The sequence below is a fragment of the Grammomys surdaster genome, unplaced genomic scaffold (assembly GCF_004785775.1).
Source record: "Grammomys surdaster isolate TR1022 unplaced genomic scaffold, NIH_TR_1.0 129, whole genome shotgun sequence".
NCBI classification, from domain to species: Eukaryota; Metazoa; Chordata; class Mammalia; order Rodentia; family Muridae; genus Grammomys; species Grammomys surdaster.
The window spans coordinates 19411033-19430751 of record NW_021604587.1 but is presented as its reverse complement, the minus strand read 5'-3'; the positions used below and the strand labels follow the sequence as shown (position 1 = coordinate 19430751).

Sequence of the window (19719 nt, the reverse complement as noted above, 5' to 3'; positions counted from 1 at the left end):
TTAGCAATTTAATGAGTTTATTGGGGTCACTTTTAAGAGTAGAGGTTTGTGTTGTTCCAGGAGCAGGAACAACTCAAAAGCAGCTATATCACCAAAGCCTTCCTCAGCATGGATAACAACTCTACACAACTTGCAGGCTGCTTGACTAGTCAGGGAATCTCCTCTCCCATGCAGCCAAGCCTCCTCTGTCCCTTTCTGTCCTGTTCCCATACGGTTCCATTACTACAACCTTGGGGAAGCACTCTGTGGCTCTTAAGCTTCAGCATTCCAAGTCACGTGATGGTTATTTAGTGTCTTGAGCCCCCCTTCCCCGTCTTCCTGGAAGGATGCTTCAACCAGAAGGAAATTACCATGTAACTCCAGCTTCGGGCTTCTGTCTTTGTTTTAGGTATCCACCCTCCACCTATGGGGTGACCATGACATCATGACCCAACATGTCTTGAGTTCTTAAAACACATGGTCTGCAGCCTCACAATGCAGAGACTTGAGACATCCATTTGCTACAGAGAAAAGCTAACAGCTCAGCTAAGCATTGGAGTATAAAAGAACAGGAATTAAGATCTGGGAGGTGCTTATAAATCTTACTAAATTTATTATGAATTTCCTGTTTTAAAATTCTGATATGAATGTTTGGGGAGGGTTAGTCTTAAAAGTACACTCCAAAATATTCTAAAGGAAAAAGAGTGCAGTATTAAAAGTTTACCAAAGAAGTGTTTTTAGCTAAAAGACAAAAGCTTAAACAAGATGCTCTATATAATGTCATCAATAGTGATAGACTAAGTCATCAATAGTGATAGACTAAGTTAACAATAGTGATAGACTAAGTTAACAATAGTGATAGACTAAGTTAACAATAGTGACAGACTAAGTCAATGGGAGAAACATCAAGAAAACACACAAAAGCCCATGTGTTTGCAAAGATGCTTGACTGCTTTGCAACATGTTCATAAGCTAAGTCCTTTCAGTTCATTGAGGAGTTGTTTCTGATTCTCTTGGACTCAGAATCCATGTAGGCAGCAGCTGACCAGAGAATGGCTGGGTGCAGCAGACTGGGTAGAGCCTAGAATGGTGAGAACTATGATGGAGCAATGTAGCTCAAGTTTGGCATCTGTGCTCAGTCTGCCTTCGCTCCCACGTCAGACCTTGAGGGAGGAGCACAGACGTCAGTACCCTTTGGGGGAAGGATCTGAGCACACCACTCAATTGTCTGTCTGCTGGACAATACCTACACTCAAAGCAGCTGCCCCTTGTGTCTCCATTCCACATGTATTGGAGGTGAAGCAATGTCCTGGGTAATCAGCCTTCCCTTGAAGTCACAAGTGCCACTTTTGATACTAGAACACTTCGGGTGTTTCTCTGCTCTTCCCTTGACGTGGTTCCCAGGAGGCTGGCTGCTGTGTATGACAAGACTGGTTCCCACAGGATGGCTTGGAGACTAGTAAATATAGTAGTTTATCTGATGATCCTACCATGCTCACTCAAGAGCACTAGAATCTCTTCCTGATGCCTGTCCAGCTGGCCATAGGCCCATCAAAGCTGTTTCCACTGGATTCAGTCCTCTCTTTCAAGTCCTCCCATGGCAGCCATTAACAATGGAGAGTGAAAAATAACTTCAACAGTGGGTTCAATATTGATGCAAATTGAATGTTCATCACCACCTGCCATTTAACTGCAATCCTTAATCTAAGAGTAAAGGAAAGCACATTTTGCCCTCAAAGTCAGCAGCAAATTACCTTGTTGTAGGCAGGCAGGCAGGCAGGCAGGCGACATTACCAAATCCCAGTGGGGCAATTTCTATTGGCTTTTTCAGAAACAAGCGGGAAATAAGTGAGTAGGCATTCTGCAGTTCCTACTTGTTCACAGTCCCACTGGTCTGAGAGAAAGCTGTAAGCACAGGTTGGAATGGAGGGGAAGGAACGTTCTTCCTGTCACATGGGGCATCATGAGCTGTCCTGAAACTCAGAATACAAAAGCACTTTTCAGACCTTTTGTTCAGATAGACTGAACTATTTAAAAATATTTTCTTAACACTCTCTGTAGGAGTAATTTTGTATTTTAGGTATTTTGAGCAGGTGTCATATACTAGCCTGCACAGGCTACAAAAATCAAGTACCATAGCTAAGATGGCTTAAGCATCAGAATTTATTTCTTACACTTCTAGGTGCTGAAGTCCAAGACTGTCTGACTAGTTCCTCACAAGGGAATCTTCTTGGCTTGTGAGCAGCTGTACATGGCTCTCACATGGTACAGAGAGAAAAACATCTCCTTTCCTCTTCTGAACAGGCCATGGATTCTACCAAATAGGGACTCACCCTTAGAGTATCCTTTAGCCTTGGTTACCTCCAAAGAGCTGCAGCCTACACAGCTGCATCAAGGTCAGGGCTTGGGCATAGTCCAGTACTCCATGCTGAGCAATTCTTCACTCAAGTAGAAATCTGCTCACAGTAATGACATCATCCAGTACTGGAAGCACAGACTCATTGTAGAGAAGGTAACTGTTATGTAACAGACAACACAAAAACTCCCGTGGTAGCACGAAGTCCACTCTCACGATGTGGCTTTTTAAGCCGTGCACTTCTGAGTACAGAACCTAACCACTAAAGTTTAAAGGCTTCAAGACTCAGCCTGTCGACATATTCTCTGAAGTCCAAAACAATCATCAATAGTTTTGAAAACAAACCAAAAATCTTTATTTACAAAAGTGAGTTTTAACTGACGTTTTATACATCATGACAGGTGGACAGCACCAGTGTTATCTGTAATATTTTCAACATGGATTTTAAACACAGTGAGGTGTATGCATCTGAGTTCCACTGGTCACAAAATAGAAATGCTGCCTTAACTTTGCTGCCATCAGGATTCTGTGCTGCAGTCGTTTTGAGGGGTGGGTTTATGCCAGCACTGGTCACATAACCATCGGCTGTGGATTCCCAAGCAGCACGGGAGCCAGTCTTAGCAAAGCTCGGACTGGCATCTTCAGGTGTCTGAACCTGTAGAGGAGTTCAGCAAAGCTTGTGCTCCCTGAAGAGACAGAGATGCAGAAGGTTACATCACTGCACAGCCTCAGCCACACAGCCCTCTCAAGCTCAGCACACAGGAGTCTTCCTTCTAGACAAAAGCACCCCAGTGGCAATCCATGAATTTTTAATTTCTTACAACAATTTAAGAATTTAAATTTATCTATTCTGTACTTTAGAAATTAATCACTGTGAAAACTTATTTGTGTACATTAAATTCATTTAACCTCAATTACTATAAGTGATTTTGAAAACTAATTTTAATACTTGATTTTTGACCTTTTACAAACAAACAACCTCCACAGACTGAAGACTGAGAGTTGATCTACTGCCTCTTGCTCTTGGTTCTACAGATTACACATAACTCACTGGGAGTGAGGCCTGGACATTCAGGGTTTTGAACACTACCCAAATGATTCTGTTTGTCTACCAAGATCTAGAGCCACAGCCTCTGAGGGAAGCATGGGCATCACCAAAGAGTCTTTTAAGTGTCTTCATCCTTTCCTTCCCAACCCCATATCCTAGCAGCTCAGGTTCTACCCCTTCCTGTTTCTCTGCATGTTGGCTGTTGTTTTTGTTTTACTTTTTATCATTCTTCAGTGTTTATTTTCTTATTTGAATAAGAACAGGGTGGGGAGCAAAGAAAGAAAATAGAGAGAAAAAAGGTAGACAAGAATTTTGTCCAGCCAGACGCCAGGGAGAGACAGCTATTTGGCTTGTGGCAAAGTATGAACAACAACAAGGAAGGCAGAAGCAACTTGAGGCAGCACAGATGTAACTATCTGCCAGCCTGGGCCCGGGGCTGCATTAGCACGGCCGCTTGTGTGCCTGTAAACAGTAGTTGCTGTTACTGCTGTTATCTTTTCCTGAGACAGGGTCCTGTGTGGGCTAAGACCAGCTCCTACATTACTCTAGAGCCAAGGATGGCCTTGAACTCTTTCCCCTCCAGGGAACTTCTGATTTCCAAGTGCTTAAATTATAGGTGTGGGCTACTATGCCCGTGGGGGCAGGGGGAGCTGTTTTTATTGTATGCCGCACGCTGGATTTCACCCACTCCATTTTATTGCTGGGTACTTCGTGTTCTTCAGCTAGAGGGCTTTGATCTCGGTACAGTCAAATTTCAAGAAAGCATACATGCAGTTATGATCATAGATCACACTTATGATCAAGAACATTTATGTTCTTTGAGATTTGTAAGGTGTAGCCATAACACTGTATAGTCCAGAGGTAATTTACTTCCTATGACTGAGGCTCCTAAATTCTACTAAGAAGCGGTGGGACAGGCACTAGTAAACAACTGGCATGTGATCTTCTAGTCCACTTGCAAGCTCTTCCCTCCAAGGAATTCCTTTATATGCAATTTTTTGACCAGTAACTTCTAAAACCAGAAGCTCTCTCTGGTACTTTCTGTATAACTCGTTCCTCTCTGATAAACATCTTGCAAACTCTGGCTCCCTTGGTCTCTCTATACCCTCACGTCTCCCCCACAACTCAACAAGTCTTCCTGGCAATCGATGGGTTCCTTTTCCCTACCACAGTCGAGAAACTCCCAAACAATTCCAAACCTTTAACTGCTTGCTATCTTGTGCATTTGACTAACTTTTGTATCTGTTTCCATGGAAAAGTCCACAAAATATAAGCAATTCCTCATAGCCATAACTAGGTCTGTTTATACTACATTTTTCTCTGAGGTTTCCTAAATCACATAAACAAAAATGTCATTAAGCTAAAAGTGACTACACATCAACAGAACACTCTTCTTCTCAAAAATATTTTTTCACTCTTAATTAAAGGGTAGCCATTTAAACGTGACATAAATAAATCAGGTTGTTTTACAGACAAACTTAGTGCCTGATTCCATATTGGACATAGCATTCAATCAATAGCTTTGAAGCTTTAAGGTAACAGAGACTGTGATTACATAAACCTTTTAAAAACTGGGAAACAAAGTTATAAGAAAAATCAAGTAAGTGCTGTATATATAGCTCAGTGGTAGACTGTTTGACCACCATGCCCAAGACTTTGAGTTCAGTCCAAAAAACTCAAGTACATAGAGAGATGTCATTCATATATGGAATAACATACACATTTAATTTATAGTCCTACTCTAAAAACATCTTTTTTCAGAGGTAAAAGTATATGGTTTGTTCTACTTTCAGAAAGCATTCTCAACAAACACAATCATGAACAAAGCTGAGTACTGCATTAGAGAAGGTGGCCGACAAGCATTTCTCCCTAACTAGACACTAGTGAGGAACAAATGCTGAAAAGAGGCTGAGACGGGGTTACCTTCCAGTCCCAGGGGTGGCAAGTGTCGTGGTGCTGGCACAGAGTGGTAGACAAGGAAGCAGGCCAGCATGCTTAACTGAGACTTCTCAACAGGCTGCCCACTAAGGTAGGCATGCACACACACATCACCTCCAGCTGTGAGAGGACACAAAAGGAATTGAATACATCAGGAACAGAGATTAGAGAGATAGGAATGATTACTTTTGCTATTTTTCATCAAGTGTATAAATAGACCTTGGCACAAACCAGGCAGTGCTGCACAGGTACAGACGCTAGTGGAGCCTGATGCTGCCCAGTTTACTGTGCTGAAGAAGCAAGGAGATACACTCAAATGCAGGTAATTACAGGATAACAAATACCCACCGTCAAATCTTTTCTTCCCGTGTAATACTCAAGGAGACTGATTTCAACCCAGGACTAGAATCTATTTATTCTTAGCAGGAGATGACCAATTCCTATCAGAGTGCTTCTGAAAGTTTAACACAGCTAACATTTCTGGTGTGGAAGGTCTGGAGTACAGGCAGGAAAATGTACATGTAACATAGTGCAAGGAAGCACTGCTGCTGCTCAGGAACCATGCTTTGAGAATACTAGCATAGAACAACCAAGGCAGTCCTATCCTTGGACACAGTGGTCAGCTTTGGACAAGTGACTGAGGGACAGTGTGAGATGCAGCTTGGGTCACAATCAAGATGCTCAACACATTTGCTTCTGGGATAGGGTCCTATCTTCATGCCATGGTTCTTAAGAACATCTCCTTTCTTTCTCTGTGCCTCATGAAAATCTGGAGGAAAAGACTGTCGATTGTTTTAGTACCACAAGGGGACAAGTGAGGACAGCAAATGGAACTTCAGGGGTAAAAGCTGAAGGTCCAGCAATTAATGAGTCGAGTCTCTTAACCCTGTCTTAACTGTGTACCTCTAGTAATCCGACCGTACCACCACTGGCCTCATTCTTTCCGTTCAGTCTTCTGTCACAGACATAAGACATTTGAACCAAAAAAGAAAATTTGAGAGAATAAAAGAGATAAAGATATCTAGAAAACTGAACTCACCAAGTGTCCTGAAGAATCACAAACCAACTAGGTCACTATTCTAAGACTACCTGTCACTGCCAAATAGTTTTTACATTCTAAGATGCTTGCCATCAGAGAATTTGCTAAGACTCAATGGGATACTTCTTAATAGCAAAGGCCTTCTACAGGTATTGAAATATCAAACCCAATGGAAAGAAAACACTGACATTTGTTATATGACATTTTCACAAAGGTGGGGGGATTTAAATGTCTATCAAAAACATTTCAAAGTTACACATAACTGTCTCCCTTCATTTGCTCTTCACAAGCCTCTTTACAGTCTGATTGTTTGTCAGAAACTTATTTTCCAGTGTCACAGCAGGACAGCTTAAATACCAAAGCGAGAACTGTTACAACCATGACTAGGGTTTGTATGTACTGAAAGCAGATCACCATCAGATTCGTGGTGCAAGGACTTGAATAAACTGAAAGGAATATAAAGATGCAGGTACTGACTGCAGAAAGTCAACCTCAGGTACAAGTGACATAGAATGTATTCCCACAAATGCATCCCTTGTGTGAGTCAGCATGAGTAACTTGATAGCTTCCTTCTTTCTCAAGTTAGCACTTCCCCTGGCAGAAAGCCAGGGCCACAGGATGCTCAAGGATAGCACTCAGTCAATATGTCCTTTCCTAGAGCAGGTAAATGTATATTTTTCTTTTAAAGACACTGAAGTACATAACCAGACTTTGACTCCTCAAAAATCAAGCAATAGATTATGCCCAGGTTTACCTTGTTTGCCAATGGAAACTGTTAAGAAGCCTCAGTTGAGTTACCCTTCAAGCACAAGGACGCAGTACCACCATACCTTGGAGCCACTGGTCGAGGGTGGCATCAACAGTGCACTTCACCACAGGTAGGAACTCAGAGTTTATAAAGAGCCCTCGCTTAGGATAGGTCTGCTGCCTTTCCTGGTGGCTTCGTGAACTGAAAAACTCTAATATCAACTTTATCTGCCAAAGATCAGATGTGTCTGACATGTCTCTCTTTTTAAGACTTCTTAGAGCCTGTGTGAAGAAACAGAAAGAACAGTCTGTTTAATGAAATGGTAAGATGTTCTAATCATGTTATCTTCAGGGTATGTTCCAATATGGCCGGCAAGATCAGCAAGAGGCTATGGAGATTCATGGGGTCCCTCCCCAGTGTAGCTCACTCACTCTCTTCAACATGAGAGCAATTTCCAAGTAAAAGCAACAACTGTCAAGTTCATTCTTGGCTCAGCAACCCTGAATAATGAAGACCCCCCTACACACTGGGGTATAAATCTCTGGGGAAGAAGTTGTGGTACAATGACACAGCAGAGACAGACAGGAATCCCAGTGAGGCAGATCACTGATCACACTGATGTTAAGAATCACCAATACAGGCTACCACCAGGGGAGACACTCATCTACGACAATGAATGTTCTAGATGGTGGAGGGGTGAGGGTATCCAAAGTTTTTAAAGAGAAGAGAACATTTAACCAGCAACCAAGAAACCTAACTTAGCTGCTATGCCAAGAGAGTCAGCAAGCAGAGCACTAGCACAGCACCATGATCACTCTCTGCAACTGAGAAGAGACGGGTCCACACAGTAACAGCACTCTGGCCCTGTGCTTCTGCTGGAATATAGAACACTACATACTGTGATTTTCCTGCCTGGGGAATTATTTCTTGCATAAATGTTTTTACCACTCAGCTATCCACAAAATTATTTATATCATCAAAGATTAGTTAGAGACAGAGTCCCAAATGCCAATCTATAAACTCTTCAAATTTACTGCAGAACTTTTAAAACTATGGGTTCTGGATCTTGCCCACCAGACTCCAACTTAGAAGATATAGAACAGGATTTAAAGATCTGCATTTTAAGATTCCCCAGCTAGGTTAGAAAACTACTGGCTAAGCTTAACTGTAAGCACGGGTCTGAAGAAGTAGGAGACTGTGAGAACGCTGTATTAGTAACCACCATGATGAGAAGGTCAATTCTTTAGGAACGCTCTCAGGCATTATGTCCCTGTTAGGCACCTACAAAATATCAAGAGAATCAAAGTGAACACCATCTCCCTCAATCACTAGCTCCTGGTTCTAAACTGCCTGCAGACTTGGCCAAGGAAGTGGATGTTCACACACCAGAGCACATAGGGCTTACCTGCTACTCATCTGTGGTCTTCCCATGAAGAAAGGAGGCAAGAAATAACACAGGAAGACTAAAGCAAGAAAGGAAATGATCTTTCCCTCCCCAAACCAAGGGAAGAAGACAGAAAGGCAGCCTTCCAGAGAGCACTCCTGCTAGCACCAAGTCCAGCCTTTGGGCATCAGCATAGAGCTGTCAACTGGAAATGGTTTCTTGATAAGATCTCTAAAAGCAAAACAAGAAACTGAAAACTGAATACATAGGGAACTTCCCACACTGTGTAGTAAGTCATTTGAAGTACACCGTCAATTGCATCAGAATGCAAATAATTTTGGAGTCATACCTGATCCATTGCTATGTAGGCAGGCAACATCTCTGGGGTTTCCTGAGCAACACACTCATAAAGTATGGAAGAAAAGAGGTCCAGAATCTCCTGTTTCTATGGAAAAGCACAATTATTTTGTAGCACATCAAAGCATATCACAAAATCAAGTCAAGAAACAACCACGTAACAGCTACTAATAGCTCATTCTGAAGCTCTATGGTAAACAGTGTAAACAGTTCGTCTCTTTAGAAAGTCATAGTCCACGCAGTGTTACAACAGCAATGAAAACCCAAAAAGAATGATGAGATAGCAGCATGTGATCTGGTAGATTAATGATCAATCTAGGGTTAAAAAAAAAAAAAAAAACCCTGCAAGAACACCAGAGACGACTGGAGCCTTCAGTCAGCTGAGAGTGAGATCCAGAAAGGCACCAGCAGAGATGTAGGAGTAAACACCACCCAGGTAAATAGAGTTCTCAGAGTCAAATCCACAAGGGGGCCAGGGAGAGAGGAAAGATGTGGTAGTGGCAACAGAAGGCACAGGTTTTTATTGGCAATACCTCTAACACATGTAAAGGATGTTATCAATCTCAAAGGCAGACATGAATATGACAGGTGGCTGTGGTTGTCTATTGATAGAACTAACAAACTTATCCTGGTGCCCAGCAAACAATATAATACTTACTGAACCCATGCTCACAGTCGGCTTGCAGAAATATTCAGCAAATGACAGAAGTGCTGGATCAGAAGTGAATGATGAAATTGTTTCTGGCTAAAAAGAAAAACAAAGCCCGCTTTAAATGAGATAACCAACTATTACTTCTCTTTCTGCTCACACTGCGAGGCCTGTAGTTACAAGAACTCTACCCCTCCTTTCACACAATGAATGGTTCCACAAGACAAAACAAGCTACAGCTTTGTCATCCTGTTTTGTTAGGAAGTTACACGCTTTTGCAAAGGTAATATGAGGTGTTCACTTATCAAAAGGTCAATAATAAACATGTCTTCTTTCTTATAAACTACCCACAAAAGGCTCGCCTCCCTCCCTCACTGTCTAACTAAAAACCCTGCTTAAAAGTACAAATACTTAGCCAGGCACTGCTGGTGCATGCCTTTAATTCCAGCACTAGAGGTAGGTGGCTCTCTGAGTTCGAGGCCAGCCTGGTTTACAGAGTAAGTTCCAGGACAGCCAGGGCTACACAGAGAAACCCTGTCTCAAGAAACAAACAAACAAACAAACGAACAACCCAAATACTATAGAAGAGTAAAGAAAAAGGAGTCTCACTCAAGTGAGCTTCCAAAACAGGACGATTACTATAATCCTTCATGTCTGAGGTCCTTAGAGGAACTGGAATCACAGAGACAGAAAGACAAGGGGCAGCTGCCTGCAGCTAGTTGAGGAAATTAGTGTTAATAGAGACAGCTTAAGTTTTCAAGTTGTAATTGTTCTAGTGATGGCTACATAAAAACATATCACATCTAAAAACAGCTAAGGTGCTAATTTTATTTTATTTTATTTGTGTGTGTGTGTGTGTGTGTGTGTATTTTACTACAATTAAAAAAAAATAGTAGAGAAAGCCCTTGGCATAGCTCTTACTTTTTGAAACTAAAACTGGAGAACTTCAGTTTGATTCCTATTTTAGTTCTGAACTCCCAGAAGGCAAGACACTGAGCTGCCCTGTAATTTTTATATACGTTTAATACTCAAATATAAGCTCAAACTTACCTATAAATTGGATTAGCTTTTCATACAGGATCTAATTTTTAGAAAAAGAAATAGTGCCAACTTAAGCCAAAAAAAAAAAAAAATCTTCAAAATATTTCAGCAACAATCCAGACTTGAAATCAAGGCTGGAACTTTTATATATTTACATCCTGATAACTGTGAGAAGGATCAATGTCAACTGACAGATTCAGATGAGATGTAGGTTGAACAACAACGAGCTGTTTGCACCTCCTTACTCAGGAATAAAGAAAGCGAAAATCTGTGGCTGCCCCTTGGCTGCTGAGCTAACACATCTTTGCTTATTATGGCCTGAGACCCAGGTACTCAGAGGCTCCTCAACAAACATCTGCCCCTGAACTCTTAAAACTGAAATTAAATTCCCAAGTTTAAAGCTAGATGTGTTACAGAACACATTCTTTTTTTTGTTTGTTTTTTTGAGACAGGGTTTCTCTGTATAGCCCTGGCTGTCCTAGAACTCATTTTGTAGACCAGCCTGGCCTCAAACTCAGAAATCTGCCTGCCTCTGCCTCCCAAGTGCTTGGATTAAAGGCGTGTGCCACCACTGCCCGGCCACAACACATTCTTAATGACGGAAATGAATTCTAGAACACAGAATATGCATTGAACCTTTCACAGAAATGACCTTTAACTCACGCTTTAACTATTTTTTTTTTCATTTTAAATACTACTGTAGCTGAGTACTAGGAAATAATAAACTAAAAAGCAAGACTTGAATTGTCATCATTTCCTTTTCATCAAGATTAAAGAAACAAATGCGGTTTTAAAATGGGTTCCCCCCACCATCCCAATGGTGTACAGCCAAGCATGGTGGTGTTTGCTTATAATCCCAGCATTCAGGAGACTGAGGCAAGGAAACCACACAATGAGGCCAGGCCTGGGATATAGCTGAGTAATAGGACATTTAATGCTGGCATGCATGAAGTCCTGGGGTCAATCTCCCACACAGCAAAACAGAGACAGAGAGCTAAGGGGAGCCAGTAGAGGTGATGCCAACCTGGTCAACATACTGAAACGCTAGTGCTAACTTACAAATTCTTTCTCTTCGAGGGACTAGTAAGTAAAATAAACCAAATCTTGCTTATAGTGTGGAGGTTTTTTATAGGTGGCACTAAACACAAGTCTTACACAGAATACTAGCAGGCCATCCCTATTTTATTATGGGTGTCACATAAGAAAGCAAGAGATACCATGGTCTGTTTAGCTTTACAATCTGCAGCAATCAGATGCTAGTGAAATGCAACACTACCTTGAAAGCCCGGGCTTCGGAGTTCCTGTTAGCAACAGTCTGTGCCAACAAACTCTGCCACCCCATTGGGTCCTCTTTGTAGGAGAGCTGGCCTGCCCTGAGCTTTACATATAAAACTCCATCCTTGGCAAGAATGGACCTGGAAGGGAAAAAAGATGATCTTATGGGAGGTATTAGTAGTTCTCTGTTGAAGTTGGTGTTTTCCAGTGCCACTTTTCTAGCAGAGAAAGCTGTCCCTATTCTCTGGGAGGATTATTAACTCTGCACAAAATGACTGTCTGCACACAAGTGAGGGTCAGATGCATCCCCACTTTTCTGTGATGTGGAGATTCATAAACTTTTTCAGTGAGAAGGGATTCCACCTGTTCAAGATTGAGCCTCTCAGGATCTTACCTAACACTGCTGATTCCTGTGTCCCTAGCAATATGCCTAAGACACTGAAAGTACTAAGATCTAGTAACTGTTTTGCAGTAAGAGAAAATACTAATTAATCTAAGACAGAGTAAATAGAAATTAGCTACTGTACAATAAGAAGATATAACTGGAACCAGACTATGAACCTTTTACATGCTTGTCAAAACTTTCTGTGAATTTAAACAATTTACATCCTTTACTATGTATAAAATTAATAACATGTTAAGTAATTATTTGGATCTACCAGAAAGGAACCTCCCATAGCCTTATGTTAGTTGTAACAAGACAACAGTACAAAGAAGCAACAGGAGATGTCTGACAGGCACTGGATGTTATAAAGTCCCCTTTACACTAAATCTTACTGTACCCATTACTATCTAATGCTGAGTCAGTTCTAGTTTCTCAATGAAAGTTTGTAAACATTTACCATTTGACTTTCAAATTAAAACTTTTACATTCGAAGACAAATCCCACTTCAAAGATATAGACCACATTGTTCAACATACAGTATATGCTGTCATGCATGAAACCAAAGTAACGCTACCCAGACACCACTCTAGAACCCACCTCCCTGTAGACTGCTATGCACTGATGGAAAGGCTAAAGTGAGAACTCAGCATACTCACCTCAAGTGCTGTTCTCCCTTGCTTAAATCTATGAGCAGTTCCCAGTATCTTGGCCCTTTAACTTTCATCTGCAGGGACAATTGCAAGCATAATCACTCACAGCTGGCAAACTGAGCAAGCATCTTAGAGGGAATAGTGGTGACTCGCTGTAGAGAGTCACCTGTAAGTTAAAGAGATCCAATTGCCTGTGAACCATCCAAAAGGCTTATGAACCACGTTCCAAAAGGACACAGACTATCAATAAAAACCTCTAAGATAAGACTTCCTCTGGCCTTCATGAATATTCCTCCTGTTGGTCCTTTTTCTTAAATAGGAGGACCTTTACAGATATGCAACTCTGTTTCAATCTGCCCCCTGGGTAAACCTCCAAAGCCATACCAACTTACTTGCTTTAGAAGATGAAGTTCTGGAAGAAGGGTTGGAGCCATCAGTTCTTCTTTGGTCTGTTCATACCACTGAGTGCCCTTTACAAAAGTAAAACACAGCCAGCATGGGCCAAATGGTCACCTGTGTCTCCCCTTGCTCACGGTCTGGATGTAACTATGAAACAGTATAACTCCTCTAATAGTCTTTGCTTGGCAGTGCTAGACTGAGTCCAGGGCCTGGTGTATGCCAGGCAAGTATTCTAGAGCTGAGCTGCAGCAAAATCCCTAATACTCAAGCCTACATTCTACGAAGGAGCATTCGTCACCCTCAACACCTTGGTGGTTTGCTCTTAACTGGGCAGCAATGGCGAAGGGCTGTGCTTCTACAGCATGGGTTTATACACGAGCCCCACTTTTGAGCCTAGTTTGCTCTATGACAGTTGCCCCAAACTCTTCAGTTAGATAAGAGCACTCCATACGGGCTCTAAGTCTCACACAGGCAGCACTGCACTCACGCCTAGCCACTCGTTTCCTTCAGGAATGACATCATCATCACACTTTCACATTTCAAAGTGTAGCATATTTTAATGAACTGAAGTATTTAATAATGTGGTACAGACTACATGATTTGTAATCTATGTATGAATCCCAATGAAAGATAAACAAATTCAGGATACTCAATATAAAATTTGGAGATTTTGAATGTTCAACAAAACCAAACTTTAAGACTCATTATAAACCAAACTCACTTTGCAGAACACTATAATTAGCCACATAAAGTTACTAGGAACATTTTCCAATGATCAGCTCTAAGGACAAAGGAACAGCTGATAATGCCAAAAGTTATACACAAATACGAGAGCGAGCCATCCTGGCAATAGGCAGCAACTTAGGAGACTTTGGGTTTTATGACTATCCAACTATTCATCACCTTTTGCTAAAATGCTCTTAAAATAATCCCACCTGCAAAGGTGACAGGAAGAGTTAGTTACCTTGTAAGTAACTTCTATAAGGGCATAGCAGGGTGTGTTTGTATCCACATCCACGGGTACCAGGAGCCTTGGTTCTGCAGCTAGCACATAGAGGTGCCGAAGGGCCTGGAGATGATACCTGTGCACAAAAACCAGAGAAGTCAAGAGACCAGTGACATGAAGAAGCCTGACAATCACCACTGCTGACAGGCTACAAAGCTGGGGTAGTAAATATTTTCCTATGAAGAATCTGAAATGAAGATGATAAATTCAATTAACAGTACAGAGAAATTCTAGTTTAAATTTTTTATTATACTGTTTAGTGTGTGTGTATGCATGTGATACATGTATACAGAGGTCACAGAACAACTTTGGAGGAGTTCTCTCTTTCCACCATGTGGGTACTGGGGATTAAACTCAGGCCATCAGGCTGGAAGGCAAGCACCTCTATCTATGAACCATCTCGCAGACCCTAAAGGGTACTAAGAAATCCTAAGAAACTACTTATGTAATCTTTGATCCAAGAATTCTTTATCTGAGTTCATGGTAAAAATTTTTACAAGAAAGTAATAATTGTCTTAACAGGAAAGAATTTACTAATGGTGACCTAAATATCAATTTAAAAGATTTAGCTAGGGACCTAAGTTCAAAAACAAAGCAATAGCCCATGAAAGTAAAACCGACCTCAGGAAACAGGCTAAGCAATGAAAGAGACTCACCGGTTGTCAGTGCTGTGGGCTGGGAAATGTGGGTAAAGGGCACAGAGGAGGGCAGCGATGGACGAGTTGGATGTGCTCAAAGAGTACCTGCAGAGCGAATTCAGTGAGAGACACTATTAGTTTCCCTGCCCTATCTTCAAGGCCTGCTTGGTTCAGAAGAGTGGGGTTCTATAAGAAGGTACACTGGTAAGATGCCATGATAAACAAAGCGTATCCCTGGTGGGATATACATCTCTTTACAGTTAGTCCTTCCATCACTTCCAGATTGATTACTATTCAAAGCAAAAATCATTCTATAAATGCTAAAACAACCCAGGAATTAATAAACAAGGCTTACCCTGAAATAGCACAGAGTGATGATGAAGTATTTTATCACTTTGATAAATCAAAATTCAAAGATTGAATATTCAAATATTAACATTAGAAACTTGGGGATTAAACCCAACAGTGCAGGATGTTATAAATATCAATATTATAGAAAATTATATGACAATTTAAAAATAAAACAACCACTAAAATGCAGTGCCAGGGACTGGAGAGATGGCTCATTGCTTAAGAGTTTGAGTTGCTCTTCCAAAGGACCCAGGTTTGGCTCTCAGCGAATCTGTTGGGTGGCTCACAATTGGCTGTAACCCAAGCCCCAGGGGATCTAAACAGGCACCAGTCCTCATGTGCATAAACCCTCAAAAGACAAACAGACATACACACACACAACCATAATTAAAAATAAAATATTAAAAAAATAAGGCAGAAGCTCAGCTAAAGAAAAGTGATTCAATCTTAAAGAGAAGCAAGGAGTCATACCATGTGGGATGACAGAGATGTGACTGTGAGCGTTCACTAAATGCAGGTACTTATTTGAAAAGAAAATAATTTCAAAAGTTATACAAATTTTCTTAGAGCTAACATTCCTTTACTTATCCTTATTGGCTTTTTAAATTTGTATTGCTGTGCTAAGAATTCACAGGTTGGGTCCTGTCTATGACAGGCAAATGCTTTATGACTGAGCTACAGCCCCAGCCTTTAAGCATTCGTAATTCTAAATTAATAAAAAGAAGCAACTGTCACAAACTATATTAAGAAAATACACATCTTACTCATAATCTCTACCTCAAAAGACAACACATAAGTAAGTGCAACCATAGTTGATGACAACACGGCAAGGGACTTCAACCCTCTGCCACTGGTGCGGTCAATGCAGCTCTAATTAATGTTCTATCCAGTTAGTTACTATGGAAAATGACACATTTCAACATTTGCATGAAAAAAGGCAACAACAGAAAAATGTCGTTTTAAAAGTGAAAAAATCGATCACTTATACAGATCTCCCTCATGAACTCTTTTATTAAAGAACAAACAAAACATTCATTACCTTCCTCCTCCCAAAAAGAGAAGGCCCAGGGCCATGTGGTGGGCCAAGTGGAAGCCATAGTTCATCTCTCCACCCGTCTTCATGTGCAGGAAGCGACAGAGCTGCAACACCTTCAGGTTCCCAGAGCCAGCCATTACCATGGCAAGAGACAGCAGGACAACACTCAGGCAGGTTTCCAGGTTGTAGGGCCCTGTCTGGTGACACAAAAACATTACATTACAGTTTCTCCATTACCAAAAATATCTGACATTGGAAAATTACAAATGTTCATAATTTTAAAACTACATCTAAAAAAGAAACCCACTGAAAACTGATATTATTCCTATAATCATCACTCTCAGAAAGTCTTCCTGTACATGATAGTCACAGATGAAAATCAGATACTACTATACATGCTAACCCTTTTAATAACTTATAAGTAATTTTCAAACACGTAAAACCTTGTACAGCATGATCCTGTTACATCCAATATGTAAGAGCATATGGATAACTTAAATACTTGGACATTTTTGGTATTTCTAATTTTTTTCACATTATGAAAACTATTGCATAGGTCTGTGTTGTTAACCAGGATATAAAATCTTGCAGTCTCCTTGTTATCAGAAAAGTAAAGTCTAGAGAATGACTGTATACTCACTAGGTGTTTGTTTTTATTAAAGGACACTTTGGCATTCAGTAGCATGACAGAATATGAAGTATGACAATCCACAAATATACTATACCTCTCATTTATTCTCTTGGCACAAGAATTGGAAATACACACAGACTAATCATCATCTCAAGGGTAACGATATTCTCACCTAATTTCCTACCTTAAAACCAAAACGTAAAGCAGTGCTTCAAATCTTGCTTTAAATTCAAGTAGCAAAGGTAGTTAATAACCTCCAAGTTTCTGGTTTATCTATAAATGTTCTTTGTTTACTTTATTCCCAAACAGGGGAAAGAAAAAAAAAAAAGACTTACTACAGAAGCATTGGGTGCAGATAAATAATTCATAAAATCTTTTGCAAATTTATGCTGGAAAAGGAGAAGAAAAATTGAAAGTTAAAAGTGGCATCTTAAGGCGTGGGTTGTAAGACAGAAGGACAACTCACAGCACAGCAGCATGAGCCAAGACAGTCCTCACCAGACAGTTAAATGCTGATAAGTTCTCTGAGCCAGCAAATCGAAAACCCAGAGACAAGCAGGCTCCCGCGATTATGTAGACATGTGCTTGCCTGAAAACAAATAACAAGAAACATAATGTTGTTACTGTCCTTTAAAAATCTATTATCATCCACTGTCTTGGAATAAAAGTAATAAATATTCATGGTGAAGAAGGTCTCTATCCAATCAGCAGATCTCTGTGGGTTTCTGCAGAAGACCATGTAACCCTCACTGATGTAGCCTGCCTCTTACATGACATTCTTCATATACTACAAGGAAGGACACCTTTAAAGTGTTCCCTACCAAGGAAAGAAAAAAGACAACGTACAACTAAATTTTCTTTTTCTTTTTTTGGAGACAGGATCTCATGTATCTCACATAAGAGATTCAGAATTACTCAAATCAAGAACTGGTTCTCCTATGTAAGTAAACTGATCTGACAGGTGCTAACATAGTTAACTAATATATTACATTACTTACGACAAGGTTTCCAAATTCAAGTCTTCTGAACAAGGCAATTCAATTTCACTCAGAGAGATACTATTTTCTCTTATAATCTGTCAAGACAGAAAAGCAATAATGTCTGAACACCACTGTTCTAGCTACAAATGTCATGAACTAGCTGTCACAGCTGTATTTACAGAAAATAAATCCCAAACTTGGTGATTTATATATACACAGATAAACTGACTGTAACATTCATATGTACTAGAACTTACCTGCAACATCATATGGGAACAGGTTATTTCAGTTTTGACAGTAGACGCTTCCATTGAATCATTTTCTTAAATTTGCTTATTTATTTGTTTGTTGTGCTGTGTATGGGGGGGGTGCATGTTCAGAGAACATCTTGTAACATTTCTTTCTAACATATAGGCAATCCTGGGTTTAAACTCAGGTCACCAAGCTTGGTAGCAAGAGCCTTTACCAACTCACTGAGCCATCTTGCTCTTTTGGATCTTTAATAGAATGCATACCCTGAAGCTTAAAGGCCTGGCTTCAAAGCCCAACTTTAAGGCCATGCACAAGTTACCTGACAGCTCTGTGACTCATTAATAAACATATGGAGTTAACCCACTGACAGCTCTTAGAATTAGCATGCAGTATACAGAAGTCGTTTGTGTTAGCTAGAGCTATCCCTATATAGCTGTATCAGCCATAGCCACAACATCACACTGATCATCCACTGAAAAAAGCATCATGAAGAATGAGTTGCAAAGAGCTGGGAAGAAAGGCCCTCTAGAGTCTGGTCCTTCGTCATTTTCCTATGGTCTCCTTAAGTTACAAAAAATAAAAACAGGAGAGATCAAACCAGCATCACTTGAAGCAGGTTACAGGTGTACAACAAGTAAGGAAAGTGTGGTGTGTGCTTGTGAGCCCAGCACTCAGGAGGTAGAAACAGGAGGATTCCAAGTATCAGACCAGCCAGGTCTTAAAATAAATTTATCAGTAAAATTAACACATTTAGGAAAAAAAACAGAATGTTTTGAGCATGGGAAGATGAGTGTTCAAAGAAACAGCATATGGGACACAAGTCTGCATCTGCAGGCATGTCACCAGTCATGTGATATTAAATGTAAATAGTACATTTAATTATGTGTTCCATAGTACAGAAATTTTATCTTAATGGAAAAATGAAAATAAATATTGGTATCTAGTTAATGTTCCACATATTGAGATATTAGGGAGACGTTCATTACTGTTTACAACTTGAAAATATATTTAAAAATTATCAATAAAATAATGAAATAGGTAAGCCAATAGATAAACAATTAAGTTTATACAATAAAATGTTAACTATATAATCTGTAAGTAACATGGTATTCATATAAAGTCTATTCATATTTTAGTTTTAAAATACACAGAACATGGAGGGGAAACAAGGCAGGACACACAACAGCTAGTTACAACACTGATTCTGAAGTCTTACAACAGAAGAGGCTGCTTGCTTTTAACTAATATACTCAACTTATTTAGTATATATGGTAAAATTGCCAATTTCATAAACAGAATCTTAGGTAATCTTAGAATAAGAATATCAAAATAGTTCTTTAGAGCATTTCAGTACATATAATTTTAGACAGCACAATTTCAAAGCTTCTGAAGACAAAAGAGAAGGCTGAAAGGTCTATGGTCAGTATAAAATTTTTTACATTTTTTTACTGCTTTTCATGTGCATGTGCACCTGGTGTGTGACATGTATATGTGCAAGCTTATGTGTATGTGGGTGCCTGCACTTGTGTGTGTGTGTGTGTGTGTGTGTGTGTGTGTGTGTGTGTGTGTGTGTGTGT

General features: G+C 40.2%; 1 protein-coding gene across 1 annotated transcript in view; it reads right to left on the bottom strand.

The window, feature by feature from the left end:
* The window catches only part of Anapc1 (anaphase promoting complex subunit 1), a 74099-nt gene continuing 54380 nt past the window's right edge, over nucleotides 1-19719 (bottom strand). Inside the window, exons 35-49 of the mRNA XM_028754284.1 lie at nucleotides 17909-17985; nucleotides 17409-17499; nucleotides 17246-17299; nucleotides 16283-16476; nucleotides 14911-14997; nucleotides 14213-14330; nucleotides 13242-13319; nucleotides 12856-12923; nucleotides 11816-11954; nucleotides 9508-9594; nucleotides 8842-8937; nucleotides 7191-7389; nucleotides 5307-5441; nucleotides 2313-3021; nucleotides 1-1952 (exon numbers count right to left, since the gene is read on the bottom strand). Of these exons, the coding sequence (XP_028610117.1) occupies nucleotides 2906-3021; nucleotides 5307-5441; nucleotides 7191-7389; nucleotides 8842-8937; nucleotides 9508-9594; nucleotides 11816-11954; nucleotides 12856-12923; nucleotides 13242-13319; nucleotides 14213-14330; nucleotides 14911-14997; nucleotides 16283-16476; nucleotides 17246-17299; nucleotides 17409-17499; nucleotides 17909-17985 (1539 nt within the window). The 3' untranslated portion in view covers nucleotides 1-1952; nucleotides 2313-2905. The remainder of the gene's footprint in view (nucleotides 1953-2312; nucleotides 3022-5306; nucleotides 5442-7190; nucleotides 7390-8841; nucleotides 8938-9507; nucleotides 9595-11815; nucleotides 11955-12855; nucleotides 12924-13241; nucleotides 13320-14212; nucleotides 14331-14910; nucleotides 14998-16282; nucleotides 16477-17245; nucleotides 17300-17408; nucleotides 17500-17908; nucleotides 17986-19719) is intronic.